This window comes from Lissotriton vulgaris, chromosome 10, assembly GCF_964263255.1.
Source record: "Lissotriton vulgaris chromosome 10, aLisVul1.2, whole genome shotgun sequence".
NCBI lineage: Eukaryota > Metazoa > Chordata > Amphibia > Caudata > Salamandridae > Lissotriton > Lissotriton vulgaris.
This window is the reverse complement of record NC_141698.1, coordinates 538,513,637-538,533,339: the sequence shown is the minus strand read 5'-3', so window position 1 is coordinate 538,533,339 and position 19,703 is coordinate 538,513,637. Positions and strand designations below refer to the sequence as shown.

General features: G+C 43.3%; 1 protein-coding gene across 1 annotated transcript in view; it reads right to left on the bottom strand.

The window, feature by feature from the left end:
* LOC147688483 (UPF0764 protein C16orf89 homolog) overlaps positions 1-18,750 on the bottom strand; it is a 723,296-nt gene extending 704,546 nt beyond the window's left edge. The window contains exon 1 of the mRNA XM_086939833.1: positions 18,517-18,750. Coding sequence (XP_086795959.1) covers positions 18,517-18,688 — 172 coding nt within the window. The 5' untranslated portion in view covers positions 18,689-18,750. The remainder of the gene's footprint in view (positions 1-18,516) is intronic.
* Between the last annotated feature and the right edge of the window lie 953 nt (positions 18,751-19,703).

The window sequence follows — 19,703 nt, the reverse complement described above, 5'->3', positions numbered from 1 at the left end:
TGGATTGTTCACGCGGCATGAATACCACTCCATTGATGACCCCTCGCCCCGTGTCCGACTGTCCACACAGGTCCGAGGCCACTGCCTAAGCCGGGAGATATCATTTACTGCCCCTTATTGTATGAGGTCGCTCTCCTTCAAAGGACCCTCTATTGATCCAGGCCTCCCCACCCCCTGTGATATGATCAGGCGCACACATCCTAAGACTCGACGAAACACTCAGCTGCGTGATGACCCCCTCTCTTATCAGCAGGTTGAGGACCTCCATTGTGAAGGTATATGGGGGTGGGATTAACACGAGGATTACGGGGATGTTTTTTTCTTGCTTTACAAAGTTCTTATTGTAATAAAGGAAGGTCACATGCCATAAACCAGTGTATAAGAGGCCAGGCCTCCGAGAGGCTGTTAGAGCACCTCGAGACGATACCTTGTTGTCTGATCTGATGTGTTCTGCTCCGTCGGAATAAACTTCTGTTTCCTGCCTTCTGGTCTCCGGCGCCTGCCTCATTGCTTGGTAATTTGAATGGTACAAGGGCGGTTAGCGCCGGGCAAATCTTGAGAAAGGTCCTAGCCCTACCTTTTTCTACACCAAGAGGTTATGTAAAAAAAGTTATAAAGGAGAAGAGAAAAGAGCGAGAAATTGAAAATAAGGGAAAAGTGTACCCATCAGCCCACATAGTAGCGGAACTTCGTCATCTGGGTTGTTGTTGTCGGTTGGTATCCGATAGGCTCTTCCACAGGAGAACACCTGAGGCTAGCTAATCTTGGGCCCACCGATTGAACCATCAACCAAAAAGGAAGGATGAGAGTTATAAGGCTGTAAGGGCAAGTTGCAGTGCTTAGAAACTTTTTTACATAACCTCTTGGTGTGTGTGATTTGGGATACCATAAATAGGTTCCAGTCACTGACAGAATCAGATTAGACCCTTGGTATCTTTTGTGTGGTATATTGTTCAGTTGGGGGACAAGATACAAGTAGGTCTATAAATACAGACTCCCCTAGGGCCCTCCCTCATCTTTTGTTTTTGGCATTATGACTCCCCTATGCCTGGGACCCACTCTAAGTTAACCCTGTGATTTGTAAGACATTCTCCTATCAGAAGAAAGATTGGAAATGAAGCATTATAGCTAACACTTCTCTCTCACTGACACATTCACTCTGGGTTTCACATCTTCCATGTTAAACCTGTGGTCACAGATGTTTCTGGAAATTCTCCTTCAGGCGTGATCGATGGGTGACCCAATTACAAGGTAGAGAATATTATGGATTCTTTGGTCTTTCAAGGGCAGTTATAATACCTGTGACCTGAAAAGGTGTATAATATTTCAGAAAAACCATGAGAATCTGCAGATGTCATCCATGTCTCGTTGGGAAAGAAATTATATACATAGCACCCATTGAAAGCAGTACCCCACAATGTTTTTGCATGGAGGGAGCATTTTCCAGGCCATGGGCCCTGTCTGGAATCAGGTTAGGCAACAGGTATGCAGGGGATGCAGGAGAACGTTTGCTGTGAAAGCTTAGATGGATGGGAGCACTAGACTGCTAACTCACGGTAAAGTATGCACACTCACTTCCTGGGTTAAGGTCATTTCCAAGTCGGGAGAGATACAGCCCTATTTAGACTCCGTGGACCATAGCTCAGTGCCTGGCAACAAGTTGAGTAGAAGCATTGTCTTTTCCGTTCCCTGCTATATTTTGCACCCATTTTATCCTCCCTAAATATTTTTTGTATTCTTCCTTTTGATTTTCTCAGTTTCTTCGTTAGTGCCTACCTTTTGTTTTTGTCTTCTTTGTTGTTTGTCTGTTAAACCTGCTCCTTGTAGAGTCTTACCTGCATGTGGCCAGCAGCATCCTAGGACCTTCACTGGGTTCCTTATCAGTTATGGGGTTCATCAAAGAAATACCCTCTGCTGGAGCTGGTAAGCCATGTTTCAGTTGTTACATGTGTTTTACTTCCAACTGTATCTATATTGGCCTTCTGCCCTGTGCCATGCAATTGATTAGATCTACCCCAAGATTCATACCATCAAGGTAGAGTTGTGCTGTCCCTTGAAACAGACAAATTCTCTGAGAGCGAGCTCCAGTCCTGGATTTCTCTCTTACCCCTTATCCTTGTTTCTCCCCCAGTTGCAGTGTCTGTTTTTACTAATCATTTTATTCACCAGTACAACAGCTACAGGAGCTTTCTGTGGTCCTTGACTACAATTGCTGACAACAAATTGGAATGTCTGAATTACTTCAGTCTAATGAACATTGGGAAAGTGCATACATTGGCGAGGTGGTTTCAGATATACTAACTCCATGCTTAATAATAATAGTAAAAGTGTATACATTGAGGGAGATCGCAATTATTCCTCTAACTCCAGTCTGACAAATACTTTGAAAAGTGCATACAATGTGCAGTGTGTGTGGGGGGGAGGGGGGGGCAGAATTGCAATTCTAACTCAAATCGGAACAAATTGGAGAAAGTCGTTACATGCAGGGGGTCATATTTACTACACTAACTGCTTTCCAACAAACAGTGGTGAAAGTGCATATACTAGGGGGGTCCGATTTACTATGCTATCTCCAGCATACCAAAAAATCGGGAAAGTGCATATATTGGAGGATTTGTTTAGTATTCTAACCCCAGTATACCATAAATTCGGCATGTGAATATATTGGGGAGTCATATATACTTAAGCAACTGCTGTTTGAGTACTATTTGGTAAATTACATCAGAGCTGCTGTGGTCAGATTAACTATCCTAACTGCAGTCTAATAAACATTGGAGAAACTGCAAATCTTGTAGGTGGTTGCATGGGGGAGAGAGGACAGGTTTAGCACTGTAACTCCAGTCCAAGACCCACTGAGAAAGTACATACATTGTGGGCTAATGGTGGGCTACAATTTGCAATTCTAACTCCAATGTAAAAGAAAACTTTGGGCAAAGTGTTTATTTGGGGATGGGAGCAAATTTACCTTTCTAACTCAAGTTGGACATTGTGGAAAATGCATACATTGGGTGAATCTTATTTACTATTCTAAAACCCTCACTACAAGTTGAGTTAAATTCTGATCCCTTCACAAATAGTGGTTAGCAGAGGGATCGAAAATACAAACTGTGTGATAGTTATCAAGCATACCTTGGAAGTTCTTCCCTGATAGATTCTGGGAGGTCAAACCTGCTGCGATTTAGCAGGGGGAAAAGGCCCCTAAAAATACACCACATGCTGAATTTGCTGCCTTACATACTGATTCTCAAAGTTATGCTTCATTTTGAAGCTGAGAATGTGGTACCTTGTAATGGAATTTATCATGAATGGTAAATGGTTGTACGTGATTCCATAGAAAAATTAGTTCATGGAATACCATTACTGAGAAACCATTTCACCTAAACTGTTTAATAGAAATTTGCTGGATGAAAGACTTTAATTGGCTTATGCATGTCTATTTTTAAAGATGTCAATATTGCATATCTTACTTTCAGAAACATTTTTCTGATAGATATTTATTTCAGTGCTTTACATCAGGGGACATTACTTTTATATATTTAGATTGTCAATTACTTTGGACACCTAATTCACTGACCCCCGAACCTCCTCTAAACACCATCCATACCTGACTCTATAACAACACCTACACATTCCATTTTTGCGCCTAAAAGCCCTTCATCATGTCTAAATTACACCCATCCCTGAACCTTAAATTCCCATCACAACCTAAATTATACCATTCAGAAATTAAAGCTCTTTCTCCCTTTAAACTCCATCTATCCCTGACCCCAAAAACGTTCCTGCCACCATTAAACTCTGTCCATAACTGAACCCTAAAAAACCCTCCCTACTCCTAAACTATCCATCACCGAACCTTAACAACCCCCCCAACAGCCCTAAACTCTGCCCATCCATGAACCCTAAAAACCCTTTAACAACTCTACACTCCACTCTTTCCTGAACTAGAAAAAACCCTCACCGGCCCTAATCTCCACTCATCCCTGAAACCTAAAAGCCCTTCACCACCACCACACTGTCATCGTATTTCTCAGAATGCTGGCCCGGCATATCTGAGAGACTTGGTCACCAGGTATGTTCCTACAAGGTCTCTTAGAACCAGCGGGACTGGCCAGCTGGTTATCCCAAAGGTAAAGAAGGCTAAAATGGGAGGTCGTTCTTTTGGGTTACGGCAGCTCAGAACTGGAATAAAGTTCCTTGAAAACTAAGGCTAGAAAGCTCGGAAGCTAAATTTAGAAAGCTGCTCAAAACATACTTGTTTACTGCTTAGCATGGTGTGGCCCGCTGCTGCGGTAACTGCCTCCTCCCTCTCACTTAGTGCGGGGACACACCGAGATGGCGTAACCATGCGCTCTATAAATGTCTTTATTATTATTATTAAACCCCACCCATTCCTGATTGCTTATTCACAAGCTATTTAAATGCTGTGTTAGAAAATACACTGACATCCTACAGCCTTTCATTTCACATCAATTACCATGCAGTTCACTTTACAAAATCCTCTAACTTTGAAGGCAGCGAAATAAAAGTAAATATAAACCTGCAGGATAAATTCAGCAACAATTTTTATGAAGACATAAAATGACATCTGACCTCTGCATTTGAACACACAGCAAATATGACAAGATAAAAACAAGAAATAAATGAATTTGTATTGCTCATTCACTTTCCAAATGAACAGATCACCCGTTCTTTGCCTGGTCAAGCACCAGAACAGGTCAGTAGCTCCTAAAAATTGCTTGCCCTGATAAAATCTGACTTGCCATTGCGAGTGGGTGAGTAGCGTTTTAGAGGCCTTACTATTCTAACTTCTGTCTGTGAAGAAATGGATTGTATGATATGGTGTGGTTGTGCAACCTTACAGCATAATACACTTACCAATGCCTTTAGGACCCTTAGGTTTCATTTGCCAAGCCTTCCGCTCGACCCTGAATAACTGTGGCTCCGAGTAGCAAGGCTCACACAAAGGAATAAGTGTAAAGCATTTAAAGAGCACCAAAATAACTTAAGAAGAAATTTACCTGACACCGAAGAAAGCAAACACCAATTTAAAAAACCTGACTGTATTTGAATGTATGTTTAGACACCACAACAGAAAAGATCCATCAGAGGGTTCTGCACCTATAGAATTTGCAAGATATAATAAATGCAAGCATTTCATTCAACCACAAACAAGTATTGGCAAATGAAAGAAATGTAACTCTTAGAAATGTTTACAATAAAAAGTTTGGTCTAGGTGCAATGTGGTCACTTGAAGACACTTTAGGCAATCAACTCCAGTGTGGAGCCAGTCAGGGGGACCAGCAAGGTCATCACAAACAGCTACCTCTGCAGATGAAGCAGTCTTAAGTCAGGTCCAGGCACTTTTATCCTTTGGAGGCTTTGCTATGGAATTAGTCCTGATGCAAGGGATGAAAGATGCGATACGATCGACTGGGGTCTTGCTTAGACTACTCCAGGGTCCCTGTTTGGGGTGGAGTGGTTATGGTCACAGTGTCGATTTTCCTCAAAGTCATCTTGCTTCTAGCAAAAGCCTAGTTGCCACTGGACCACTGGTCATCTAGTATCAAGGTCACAGGCTAGTCATTCCTGGGGCTATAACTCATCTTCTGGAGGTCCTAGCTGCATTCCAATGACACGCCGGGTTCAGCAACCTCGGGTGTAACTTTGTGCTATGGGTTCAAGTCCAGAGGGCTGCCTAGTGGCGGGTTGTACATTACATGCTACCAACTTGCTCCAGCCAGCTTCTCAGTTGTTCTATTCTTTGAGCAGGAGGCCAGCTCACTGACCCTTGGAGTCTATTGGTTTTGGCTGTGCTCTGGAGACAATTTCTCCCCAAGCAGCAGTAGTCCCTCTCATTTGCTAGCCCCACTGGTGCAGTCTCTCTTTGCCAGTTTCATGGGCTACAGGGCAGTCCTACTTTAGTCCTACTACAAATCCAGTCGAGATCTGAGTTTGGGGTGCCAGGGGTGCCCTACTGATGCTCAGAAAATGACTTTAGGGCAGGATGCAATTGCTAGCCAATAGGCTACAATGCTCCCTCCCACCTGATGAACACTTCCTGCAAAGTGTGGCATCTGGACATCCCGGGATACACCATTCAGCCAACTTCCAATATGGCAGGATGCCCTTCTTGGTGTGTGGGGCTCACTAGTCCCCATCTCAGAAGTGTGGCTATCAAGGGGTTTGCACGCACCTGAAAAACAGGTTTGGCAAATGGCCTTTTGTTTTCCCTAGTGCCAGCCTGCCTGCCTGGACAATGGAGCGTCCCCTCTCCCAAGTGTTACCCTTCTGCCCTTCAAAGGCAGCTTCCCCCTTTGGCCAACACCCATGTGGCCTTCCTTCAGGAGGGAGGCAACACTTCCTTCCAGGCCCCGATTTTTTCCTTTCCTGGGAGTCATAAGCATGTCTCAGGAGGGCAGGAAGCTGTCTCTGTGATAGAACTCTATATGTAATAATTGTGGGCACAGAGGACTTAAGGCAACATACTGCAACTTGTTACATTAATTTCGACCCAGGCATCACACCAGGCTTATTGTAGCAAGTTGTTTGATTCATTGGATGACCCACTTAAGTTGCACTGTTCCAGAGTAAGTACAGCTAAGTGTGTGGTGAGTACGACCAACTTTTTGCACATAAAAGTGATCGTTTTGCATTTCTATGGATAGAATATGTAAAATTAAAATTTTCTGCCCATGGGGTATGTCACACCCTGCCAACGGGGTGTCAGATTTACTACACTCAAGTAATATAGGTATTCTTTAAAATGATTCAAGAAAAGTAAATAAAACCTTTAACAACGAATATGTCAATTAAATATGTTAACATCGAAACATCATAAATATAATTTTGAAAAATACAGACACCTCAGCCCTTTTTTTCTGTTTAATAAATAGATCTTTTTAAACAGCATCATCAAAACCCTACTTCATGCTCCAAAGCCTAGAAAAAGAAATGGGGTTTGTTATAATAATGCGCACTTGTTTTAAGAGCAAACAATTGTACATTTTTTAAATGGAACATATTTCACTTTTAAATAATTATAATATATTATAACTAAAAACACAACCCTAGTAACCCAATATATAACACAAACCACAATAAAATGTAATCATTCTTTATTAATAAAACATATAATCATATCATTTAATATGTTTAAAAAAATGAAAACATGTTAAATAAAAACTTCATATATTATGCCTGTGTTCCAAGTCATCATATGCAATCTGTCAGCCAACACATTTCTTTCCTTCACAGAACTTCTTCAAGGCAAATTACGTGGCGTGGTTTGCCCTGACTTTTAGCCTTCTACCCTCCTGTTTTTGCTGACTTCGCTTTAGCTAGCCTTAGGAATCTGAGCGCAATGCCACTGCTAACCAGTGCTAAGTGCATGTGCTCTTTACTTTAAACATGATAACATTAGTTTTATCCACAATTTGTTTATTTGATGTACTTGTACCTCCAAAGTATAGTGCAGTACAAGTACCCAAGGCCTGTAAATCAAAAACTACTAGTGGGTTTACAGCATTGATTGTGCCACCCACTTAAGTAGCCTTTTAAACATGTCTCAGCCCTGTCACCGCAGAGCATGTGAGTGCAGTTTTAAACTGCCATTTGACCTGACAAGTCAACCTACTTGCCAGGTCCAAACCGTCCTTTTTATTACATATAAGTCACTCCTAGGGTAAGCCCTAAACAACCCATGGATACGGCGCAGTGTATTTAAAAAATAGGACATGCACCTTTATGTCTTACATGTCCAGGTAGTGAAAAATACTTCAATTCATGTTTCACTACTGCAAGGCCTGTCTCTCCTATAGTATAACATTTGGATTACCTATTATATTTTATAGGTGCAACTTCTTATTGGGAAGAGGTGAGAAACCCATGTTTGGTGTCTGTAGACACACAATTTAAAAACACAACTGAAGTTGGTTTTTAAATTGTAGTTCTGAAAATGCCACATTTAGAAAGTTGGCTTTTTCCTACTTAAACTATTTGATGCTTCAGCTTGTCTCTGGAATACACGTCAGGGGTGGGTGGCAGCTGGCCTCCTGCATTCCCTCTAGACAGCCATACACAACAGAAGGGTAGGTGTTACGGAGTAGCCATCTGCATGTTGATGGGTCATCCTGAGCAGGACGTAAGGGAGTAGCTGACACTGTACACCTGAAAATGCTTTATCCTGTCCCCACACAAAGGTTTGCATACCCTCCTGGGGTGAGTCTGGAGCCAGGGCAGGAAATAGCAGGTTCTTGTGTACTTCAAAGCATCTCTTTAAAGTCTTGCTACTTCAAATTCCCAACTGGACATACGTTTTGGGCCTCTGACACCACCAACTCAGAACACTGCTGGAACTGAGGACATTTTGCCAGGAAGAAGGTATGCTGTACTGTAGGAGGGTCTGCCACTTTGCTGAACTGCTTTGTTGTGTTGGCCTGTTGTCTGCTGGCTCTTGCCTGGGATCTAGAAAGACTGGACCTGCATCTCTACATCCCAGAACCTAAATAATCTCAAACGCTTGTTGGCTTGACTCTTGTTTCTGAACTCTCATGGATATCAAAAGCTTCACTTTAATCTTCAACTCAGCACCTGGACTTTACATGCTGTAAGTCTTGATCTGTCATGTGTTACCAATACAGCCCAAGGCCCTTGGAAGTGAGTTTAAAATACTGCCTCTGCCAGCATCTGTGCATCAAAGCTGCTACACTGATCAGAACCAATTAATCTCCTGCTGCGAGAGTGCGATTCACTTATCACCACTGTTGCATGGACAAAATTGGTGCATTGCACTCGGAACTGCTGCATTGCCTTCGCAATCATTACATCTTAATCAATGCATCACCACCCCTGTGTAGGGAAGATTGACGCATCGCCCCTTCAGCGTTGATCAACCCGGCTCATCGGATGCACCACACTTCAGGACCAGCTCTTTGTTCAAGGAACCAACGCATCACTGTAGTTGTGTGGAGAAATTCAGCACAACATCCGAACAGCATGGGGTCACCGACGCATCACTCAGCTGCATCCTGCACCTTGTGTTAGCAACAAAGATGATGGTACTTTTGCTCAGTGTGCCCTACTTGGGTCCTGTAACCGGCCGGCGCTCCATCACAGGTGGCTTGAAATGTTGACGTTGTCCCAGTACAGCATGACACTTTAACTCTTTGAACGCTATTTCCTTCTATGTGCTATTTTGGCATTTAATTTTGAAAAATTCCTATCTCAACTTCTACTGATTGGATTTTTGTTGTTTTGCTCTTGTCTTCTATTTAAAAGTATTCTCAATTTTTCTACATTGGTGTGGAGTCTTTTTTGTGGTGTTCTAACTGTGTGTTGGGTACAAAAATGCTTTACACATTGCCTCCTAAGTTGTCTGCCTGCTCTGTGCCAAGCCACCAGAGGGTGAGCACAGGTTAATTTATGATGTGTAACTGCCATATCCTGACTAGGATTGTGGTTCTTGCTTGGGCAGGGTGCACACCTCAGCCAAGTAGAAACCCAATTTCTAACAATCATGTGTTACTTACTTACTGTCCATTGGGTCAACTGGCATGCAGAGCAGAAATAAAGGATCTTCACTTCTGTCCAGCTTGGCCCAATGGTTGAATGATGCCCAGCTGTGTTTCATGGTCTTTCTTTCTGTTTCCACAATATAACTCCAGTTGTACTTTGGTCTGCCTCTCTTCTGTCTACTTTCTGGGGTCCAATGAAGAGGTGTTCTTGTGATGGACTCGTGTTCTCTTCTGTTGGTGTGTTCAGTGCTCTCTTACTTGCATCTGATTAGAGATGGTTCACAACCAGAAAATGCGCAAGATTCTGCTCAGGTTACTGGTGTGAAATGCTGACAGCTGGGTGATTACACTTTTCATTATCCGCCAGCATTCTAATCCACATGAGACTGAGGACAGAATGCAGCTCAGATAAAGCCTGAGCTTGGTTTTGGTGCTGCACTGAGTTGACCTCCATGCATTATTCAACATCCTGAAGGCATTCCTAACTTATTCAGCTTGCTCTTGATGTTACTGCCTACCCCTCCATCATGTTTGATAGTTATTCAAAGGTAGGTGAACTCTTCCATCATTGCTAGGTCCCCTCCATTCACCTTGATTGGTGAATGGTTTGGGATTGTGAGTGGTATAATTTCTGGTTTCTTCATGTTGATCTTCAGGCATACTTGCTGCCCATAAGTGTTAATGCGAGACTCATTTTTTCTGTTGTTGTGTGTGAAAGAGCATGATTGGTTCATCCACATAGTCGAGGTACTTTAGTGAAGAGAATAAGGTCCAACTGATGGTTTTCTATTGTGCATTGCTTTACCCATTCAATGACTAGGTAGAAGAGCAACACTGACATTACGCATCCCTGTCTCACACCAGTCTGGACGTTGAAGCTACACTCACTGTCTTTCACCTTGCAGATAAAATTATCATAGAGGTTCTTGATGAGGACTATCTGCTGCCATATGCCTTTGAATCTCAGTACACAAAAAAGGCTGTCACTGTGGATAATGTCAAAGGCTTACTCCAAATCTTTGAAGTTGATGTACAGTTGTTTCTGCCACTCAGTGGACTGCTCTATGATGATGTGTAGAGTAAGGTTCTAATCAACACACCCTTTGCCCTTGCAGAACCCAATCTGTTATTTTCTTACCTGCTTGTTCGTAAGACAAGAAATGAGCTGTATAATACTTTTTTGCTAGGATTTTAATAGGAAATGACAAACAGTTGATTCTACATCAGTTTTACAGTTGGTTAACCCCTTAAGTGCTGCCTCGGTGCATTGGCCGACGGCAGCACTACCTCCCCAGTGCTGCACACGACCATTGAACGTCCATTCAGCACTAGTTCTAATGGACAGCGCAGCACTGGGGAGGAATGTTTAATAGCAGCTATGGGGTTAATGCTACCTTCTTTGGAATCTTGACGATAATGCCTTGGTTCCAGAAGTCTTGTATTTTCTTCCCCCAAAATGGAGGTAAATTGTGGTTGAGGGATCTGCCTTGAACATTTCTGTATTCAGGTTGTCTTGGTGAGAACCTTTTTGTGTGCTTGAGAGACAGTATAGCCAAATTCTTCTTTCAGTGGTAATGTGGTGTTACCATACGTCTGTCTCTGCTATTTGGATGCCCACATAAATTGTTGTTTCTGGTCTGTTCAAGACTTTTTTGAAGTGCTCGGCCCAGCATGCATTCTGCTTTTTCTCTGTTTTGAGTAGTCTTCCCACTGACTAGGCTCCTGATATTGAAGACCTTCCTTGTTATTCTTTACTGGCTGTCTCCTGTGCTTGGTTTTGCAAGGTTATGCATGTAAGCTCTCTTGTCCGCTCTTGTCATTCTATTGACTGCTATGGTAGATTCTATGTTTTGTTGCTTAGACTTCTCCTGCAGCCTCTCAGATTTAACCTCCAATAGTTTCTTTTTTGCTGCCCTAAAAATGTCTTCAATATCTTGCCATGTGTCTCATCTTCTCCATTCTTTCCTCTTCCTCAGCATGGTCTTCACACATGTTTAACTGCTCTTCACATATACTGAGGAGTCATGACAATCCAAATTTATTATAGTATGGCGAACAAGGTCATCATCATACATTTAGCTGTGTACACACAAATACATGGATATTTTGTGGGCAGCAGTGCTTCATGAATAGTTTTGCAAAACCGAAGGGGATGATGGACGGCGTGTTGAACATTGCAAGCACTCACTCCCAGTCAACTGATCTGGGTTTAATCCATCATCTTTCTTTAGCTCACTCCGCCACCCCACTTCAGACATGGCCATAGGCAAATCAGTCTGACCCTGTGCCTCATGGGAACAGTCCAACCCGAACTGCCAAACCATGTCTTCCCTGGACCGGAAACAAGCATCTGGGACTGGTTTCTGGCTAATCAGATGTCAACAGCCAGGCTAGCTTGAATCCAGTGGCAAAGTGAGCAAGGGACTCACGTCTGGGCATACCCTGTCAACTTAGGGCGAACAAAGCAAAACCAAACAGATTTAGGCACAAATCTTCCTACTGGGGTGAATGTATGACATTGTTCTGCATTCTGTCCATCAATTGTTCTTTTTGCACTCATGAATAGTGGTGACATGTAATTAGACTTGAAGAATTTCAGGAGAGTAACGAAACGTATTGGATGACCATGCACATGAAGCTTTATTGGCGAAAATACTTTCAAAATAACTTAGAACGCAGATATAATATTTGTGAGGATTTTATTGCCAAAAAGAAATACAAAAATAATAATTAGACTATGAAGGAACATCTTGGACTGGACGTTAGTAATGGGGACATAGCCCCATTATACTGCGTCTATAAATATATTAAATATTAAAAAACAATTGAGTGCCTCTCCCATGAAAAAATTGATTTGGGCTGGTTATATCAATGACTATCTAAATGAGTCTGTGGCAGATGACTCTGGGAAGAAAATTACCACATCATCACACAGTGGCAAAACATAGAGGATACAGTGTCAAATGTATTTCTGCCTTTGTAAATTGAATCATAATAAACAAAAAGGTAACACATTAACATTATTTGGTACCCAGTTATTTTAAACGAATAAATATGTTAACTAAAAGGTTACCAAGACAATCCCTCAATGAACCTCACATCCCCCAAAATGAATTAATAGATGTAAATGTGATAAATATTGCAAACAAATAACAATGGGTAACATTACAGATTTAACATATATTAGACAATTCACAATAATTATCATACACTTTTTTTGCAATACACCCCATAACGCATTAAAAGTTACTAAAATATTTTTCTTAAAAAATATCTCTATAATTTAAATATGTTTATAATAATCTATTTTCCAGTTAAAAGATTTGCATCATTGATACATTTATCAATTAATTTCAATTATGTTTTCTTTAAAACCATACACGCCAACTCCCCCAATAAATCCTACACTCTGAAATTAAAACCTATTTCTTAATTTAAAATCCCATTAACCCCTTCGCTGCAGGGCGTAATTCCCCCACAGTGCGGGAGGGGTGGGGGGACCGCGGCGCTGCAGTGTTTGTGACGAGCCCAGCTCGTCATGAGTAACAGTGGAGCTGTGCTCATGACGAGCTGGGCTCGTCATGACTCCGCTCACTGATTAATTTGCCCGCACAGGCGGGAAAACAATCGTGTGTGGGCGGAGCGCGGCCGTTATGACGAGGCCAGCTCGTCATGAGCACAGCTCTAATGTGACTCATGATGAGCTCGGTTCGTCATGAGCATGGAAGAGGTTAAACAGGTAAATAACATAACATTTAATAACATTATTATATAATTAAAAAATCATTACCCATCCATTTCCTCAATCATCATAACAAGAAAAAAATATATTTTCAGCTAACAAATATTGATCACAACATTATCCCCGACAATATTTTTGAGTTAATATTTGGGTGGGATATCCACCTGTGGGGCCTGCTAAATGCAGTGCACCTCTGCATGCTCATGACACACAATATGTCAACCTCATGGGTAAAGGATGGTTCTGCCCCGTGTGTACCCCGCAGGTGCTAGCTGTGTGCAATGCACAGTTCCATGAAAGTGACAAACACTGTGTGACCCTAATGGGGAAAATGTACTGCTGTTGCGGTTACTTAAGGAATAAGCAGAACCATCTTAGTTTTAGGGAACACATCAAAACTTTGCTCTTTGCAACCTGTTTCTTTTTCCCGGTTCTTATAAAGCTTGTCAACCTCTGTCAATTTCTGTTGTGAGTTGCACTAATGTAGTAGTGGCGTGCTGGGAAGCCCCATTGTTGGGGCAGTCATGTGCTTTATAAATATGGTTAACATAATTTAACATCCTTACAGGCTTGTAGCCTCTCTAAAATGCATGTGGAATATACACCAGCCATTCTCATTTTTAATGTACTAATAAATGGAATGCAAAAACAGTGCTTGTGTAGGTTATCACAAGTAAAGCCATGATAAGTGGCTTAGGCAATGATTGCTTGGACTGCTCCATTCCTTGCACAGCTCCACCTGGTAACGTCTGCCCCCGAGCTTCCTGCTGCTGACTATGTGACCCTCAGATCAGCGGTCCAAGGCCCTCCTCCACCCATAGGCACCTGTCTGCACCTCATCCCTGGTGGTCTAGTGGGAGAGCGTCAATGATCTGCTACTGGGCTGACCTCTGTCTCTCTTTTTCTGCTTTTTTTCTCTCATTCTTATCTGTCCCTTTCACACTTTCACCCTTTCCCCTTTTTTCTCCTTTTGCGTTTTTGCTGATCTTTGCCCCTGCCATCACCCACAGCCCTGTCCTCCTCTAGTGCAACTTTCCTGATCCCCATGTTCACACCCTCTTAGCTCTCCAGCCTCTCCACACACTATTTAATGACAGCCGCACAGCGGACACGGCAAAGGCATGCTAAAGGCAAGCTCTCTACGCCCATCCATTCCTGGATCACGCTCAGTGCCACAGACCCTGGTCCTCGGACCTTCAACTGATATGATGCCAGGAGCCTACTCGCCCTCAACACCGGATGCCTCGCTGCCTGCCACCTCACGTCACTGAAGGACACCCATGGACCTTTCTCCTGAGGAAATTGGAGCTGCAACCTCGCCCACCTCTGCATTTCAGCACCTACCGCCACCCAGCTGATCAATTGTGCACAAAACAAGATCATCTGCATCCTCCTCAATACATGCTCCCTCCACAAACACGCCACAGAAATCTGGGATCTCCTAAACTCCGTCTCTCCTGACATTGCCTTCGTCGTGGAAACCTGAACTAACCATAGCTATGGCCCAGACATCGCCACCGCCATCCCCGAAAGCTACCAGATCATCCGCAAGGACCGCATCAAGTGACCAGGAGGAGCCATCGCCAACAACCACAAAAACACCCTCTGCCTGACCACCCACTCCATTTCCAGATCTACACCACCCTCAAAGGCACCCTCTTGCACACCCTCTTGTACAGACTTCGTGGCCCCCACTCGCCCTTCACCATCTCTCATCGTCTTCATCGGGCCTCAGCCTCTCGCATCCACTGATTACATCCTACTCAGCGACCTCAACTTTCCCTATTACAACCCCAATGACCAGAACACTGCATCCCTTCTGGAGAATCTTGCCAACGTAAAACTCAAGCAGCTAGTCACCTCTCCAACCCATGCAGCAGGACACACGCTCGATCCTGTCTTCTCCGCCAGCAAAAACATCACCTACAGCCACACCACTGAACACATCTGGACTGACCACCACTGCGTGTACTTTTCCTTCATCAAACCCACCATAGTCCCACCGCCCTCACCGCCCTCATCGCTGGAACAAGGTCACCAAAGAACATCTCACTTCCTCCATCGGCACTACTAAAACTCCGACATCCTCCAACACTGATACCTCAGCACACAACCTCCATAAATAAAGCCAGCCGGTTTACTCCCATCCTCCACGAGCCTAGATGTACCTGCAGATGACTAGAGAAGAGAAGAAGGAACAACAAAAGCCCAGCAACCCAAGCAAACTTCAAAGCCACCGTCAGCTTACACCACCTCCTCCTCACAACCACAAAGAAAATCAGCAAGACCACAAACGTCCCACCGTCCCAACAGCTCTACAATAAACTCAGCACCTTCTTCCACTACAAGATCAGGCAGATCTATGACAGCTTCGACACCTAAGAACCTCTCAACACGCCCAACACCACCTCACCCAACCACCCCACACCCCTACAGATCTTGCTCAACTGGACCCCACTCACCACAGAGGATACACTCAATAACATCCACACCAGAGCCCCCTCGGACCCATGCCTGTACCACATCTTCCATAGAGCCGCCACCTCCATTGCACACAACATTTGCCACCATCCTCTGCTCCATTGAGATCACAACCTTTCCCGACAAGTGGAAACACGTTGAGATCTACCCCCTGTCCAAAAATCCAACCGTCGACCTACAGACCTCAAGAACGTCTGACCCATCCCCCTTCCCCCCTTCCCAGCCAAAGTCATTGAGAAGGCCGTCAATGCCCAACTCTTCAAGTTCATTGAAGCAAACCATATTCTGTACACTTCCAAATCTAGCTTACGGAGCAACCACAACACCAACCTGCACTCCTTGCCACCACTGACCACATCCACTACCTGCTCGACCGGGGCAAAACCATAGTCCTCGTCTTTCTGGACCTTTCACCCGCCTTTAATACGTCTCCCACCGTACCCTTATCACAAGATGCCACAATGCCGACATCCACAACAAGGCCCTGGACTGGATCCACTCCTTCCTCACCGGTCGAACACAATGAGTTAGACTACCTCAGTCCCTCTCAGAACCCACAAAGATCACCTCTCTCATCCCCATCCTCTTAAACACCTACATGTCCCCACTTGCAGCCATCGTTAGGAACCACAGACTCAACATCATCTCCTATACCGATGACACACAGATGATCTTTTCCCTAACCAATGAACCCACAGCCACAAGAAACAACTTCCATAGCAGGCAGAAGGCCATTGCTACCTGGATGAAAGACAGTTGCCTCAAACTCAACTCGGACAAGACCGAAGTCCTCCTCCTGGGACCCACCCCCTCAGCTTGGGATGACTCCTGGTGGCTTGCCGATTTGGGAACTCCCTCACCACTACCGACCACGCCCAAAACCTCAGCATCATACTGGACTCCTCACTCACAATGAACTACCAGATTAACTCTGGATCGTCATCATGCTTCCACATGCTTCACCTGCTTCAAAAGACATTCGGATGGATCCCCACTGAATCCAGAAAGACGTAATCCATGCACTCATCAGCAGCAGACTTCACTGAACACCTTTGAGAACTTCATTGGCTCACAGTCAACAAAATAATCACTTTCAAGCTCTTCACACATGCCTACAAAGCCCTCCACAACTCAGGACCAGCATATTTGAAACCTCGCCTCTCATTCCACGTACCCACCAAAAACCACATCTCCTTCCAACTGGCCCTGGCCACCGTCCCATGGATCCGCAAGACCAGAACTGGCGGAAGATCCTTCTCCTACCTCGTCACCAGGAGGTGGAACATTCTACCTCGCTACCTCAGGCAATCCCTGTCACTGATCCAATTCAGGAAGGATCATCAGCAGCCCCCCTTCTCCCCCTCAGCACCTTGACACCCTCACAGGTGAGTAGCCACACTATACAAACCCCTGATTGAGTCCACTAAGCAAAAGTTCCTTCTACTTACACTCAACTAAAATATTTGCTATGAGATTTCCCTTTAGTACAATATAGCAGTACTGTAGCACAGGCACCATGGGTCCTAACTAAAGAATGAGACATTTTCCTGAATACCCCTGATATGTTATTTATAAAACAGCGATATTTGGGGTCATGGTAGGCTTCACTTGTCTGTGGGCCTCGGTGCAACTGCACCTGCTGCACCACTGATTGCTACGCCTTTGAATATAGAAATCAAATGTTTGATTGTTGTGTTAGCAGGAGACAGATTTAACAAAGCCATAAAAGTAACAGCTGTGCTTTTGAAGCAGGAAACAACCACTGATAGAAATTTGACATTAGCTATACCAAAATGTACATATGGGAGCCTTGCCGATGAAATAAAAAAGAACTGGAAAGTGTCAGACAAACTGCGGTTGACAAGTTCAGCATATCCTATCATTATTAGTGTGGACGCCATCAGATTGAACGTCAGAGCGCTTTAAGGGTGATGATGAAGGTAAATGAATAAAGTACATGCACAGAAATAAATGGTGGTATAAATCTGCATAATACATCAAGAGGAATAAACATATATTTACAGGTACACTGTTTAATAAGAGGTAACAAATACCAGGTGTGAAACTAGAGATGTGCAGTTACAAAGCTTGTATTTCGCAATTCAAACGTTCTCGTTTCAATGTAAACATTGTAGTATTTCACAAAACGACAGGATTACTATTTGTAGTTCGCCCGGTTTTAACCTGTTTTTTCACGTTAAAATCAGGAGTAACCTTTACATGTTTCCAGAAAAACTACTCCTCTACACCCGCCCAGCGTAAAAGTTGCGATGTATACAGTTTTATAATATATCTACGGGGAATTAGCTGGTAATTGGCACCTCTCATCTCAGTGCCAAAAAGAACTCTTGCTGAAATCTTGCCAGCTTATGTTATACAACTATACAATGAATGGCGTCTGCAAACTCGCCAAACTACCGAAAGCACAGACATTTAGATACATGCGAAACTTCACACTTGGAAGGAAAATTGTGCGAACGCTTGGGTAAAAACAGGTCAGAATTGAGGTTGAATTAACAATTAACAATGACATTTTGCTATAATCGCTCACATGCATAACGACATTTTTCCCACTTTACGGATATATTTGCTGCACAACATCACCCCCCATGAGTGCAACATTCAGAACAGAAAATACATAGGGGCTTATTTACAAGGCCCTTGCAACACTTTTACGTCACTTTTCCCCATGTTAAAAGTGACGCAAAAGTGGCGCGAGAGGCTTGTAAATTAGCCCCATATTTTTTAATAGTACAAATTCCCAAAAAGTTTCTCAGTTACCGGTCAGAAAGCGGAATCCCAAAAACCCATCGAGGTTAAAGTCCTGGAAATTGTTCTCCAGGTATAACGTCAGTTTCTCCAGAGCGAGGATCAGGTCGTCCAGCAGGGTCTCACTTCTGGCTGGGGTGAGGTTTGCAGACAGGAGCATAAACATTACCAGAGCTGATGGCATAATGTAGCTGCGAGCAGGAATCAGATGTGCTTCTTTTCAAGCCTTTGTGTGCTGCTTGCGAAAGCTAGGATCCCTGGAACTGAAAGCTGTACTCTACCAAAGTGTCAGTGCATTAGTCTAAGTAAACAGATCATGGGTGTGCCTCTGTTGAATATGCTAGCCATTTGGAGGCAGGCCACCAGACATTATGCTTTACTAAAATGAAAGAAACAAAAGGATAAACGGTAAATGGGTCCTTGTAGCTGTCTCCAAAAGTGCCACCGAGAATGTAAGAAGCTTTGAGAGCATTCCAAGATGAACTATTAGACAACATGCAATAGGGATAAGAAGCACTTCTACCATGAGCAACAACATGATGGAATAGACTCCGGCTATTTAAACGAAAATTGTTAGTTAATGAAAGAACCATGAAAATATACAGGATAATGAAGGATAACAACAGAGGAAACCCAGAGATAAAAGAACTTTAATATCTGAAAGGTGTTAAATAAAAAAAATATATATTGAAGAAGGAAAATCAAGCATGATTTCTTGTCTGAAGTGATAAAAAAGGATGTGATTTCGAGCAAATTAGTAATGGAGAATCAATCAAATATAGCACATCCTTTGTCTTTAAGGCCATATGTATCATAGTACCGTTTTGCGATTCCTAAATAGCGATTTTTAAGGAATCGCTATTTAGGAATCGCAAAATGGTATGTATGAAGAAAATCGCTTTTTATTAGTGATTCCTTAAACTTCCTTAATTGCGAATTCGCATTTTGCGAATTCGCAATTAAAGAATAATTTCCAATGCATTCCTATGGGCCAGGAGGCCCATAGGAATGATTTCCAAATAATTCTCAAATTGCGAATTCGCAATTTGCTAATCGCAATTTGAGAATTATTGCGAGGGTGCAGGGGTGTCTCAAGGACACCCTGCTGCACCCCTGTAAATTACATGTGTGTGCAAATGGCGCACATACATGCCCAATGGGCATGTATGTGCGTCATATGCCACCCTGAGAAATGCACA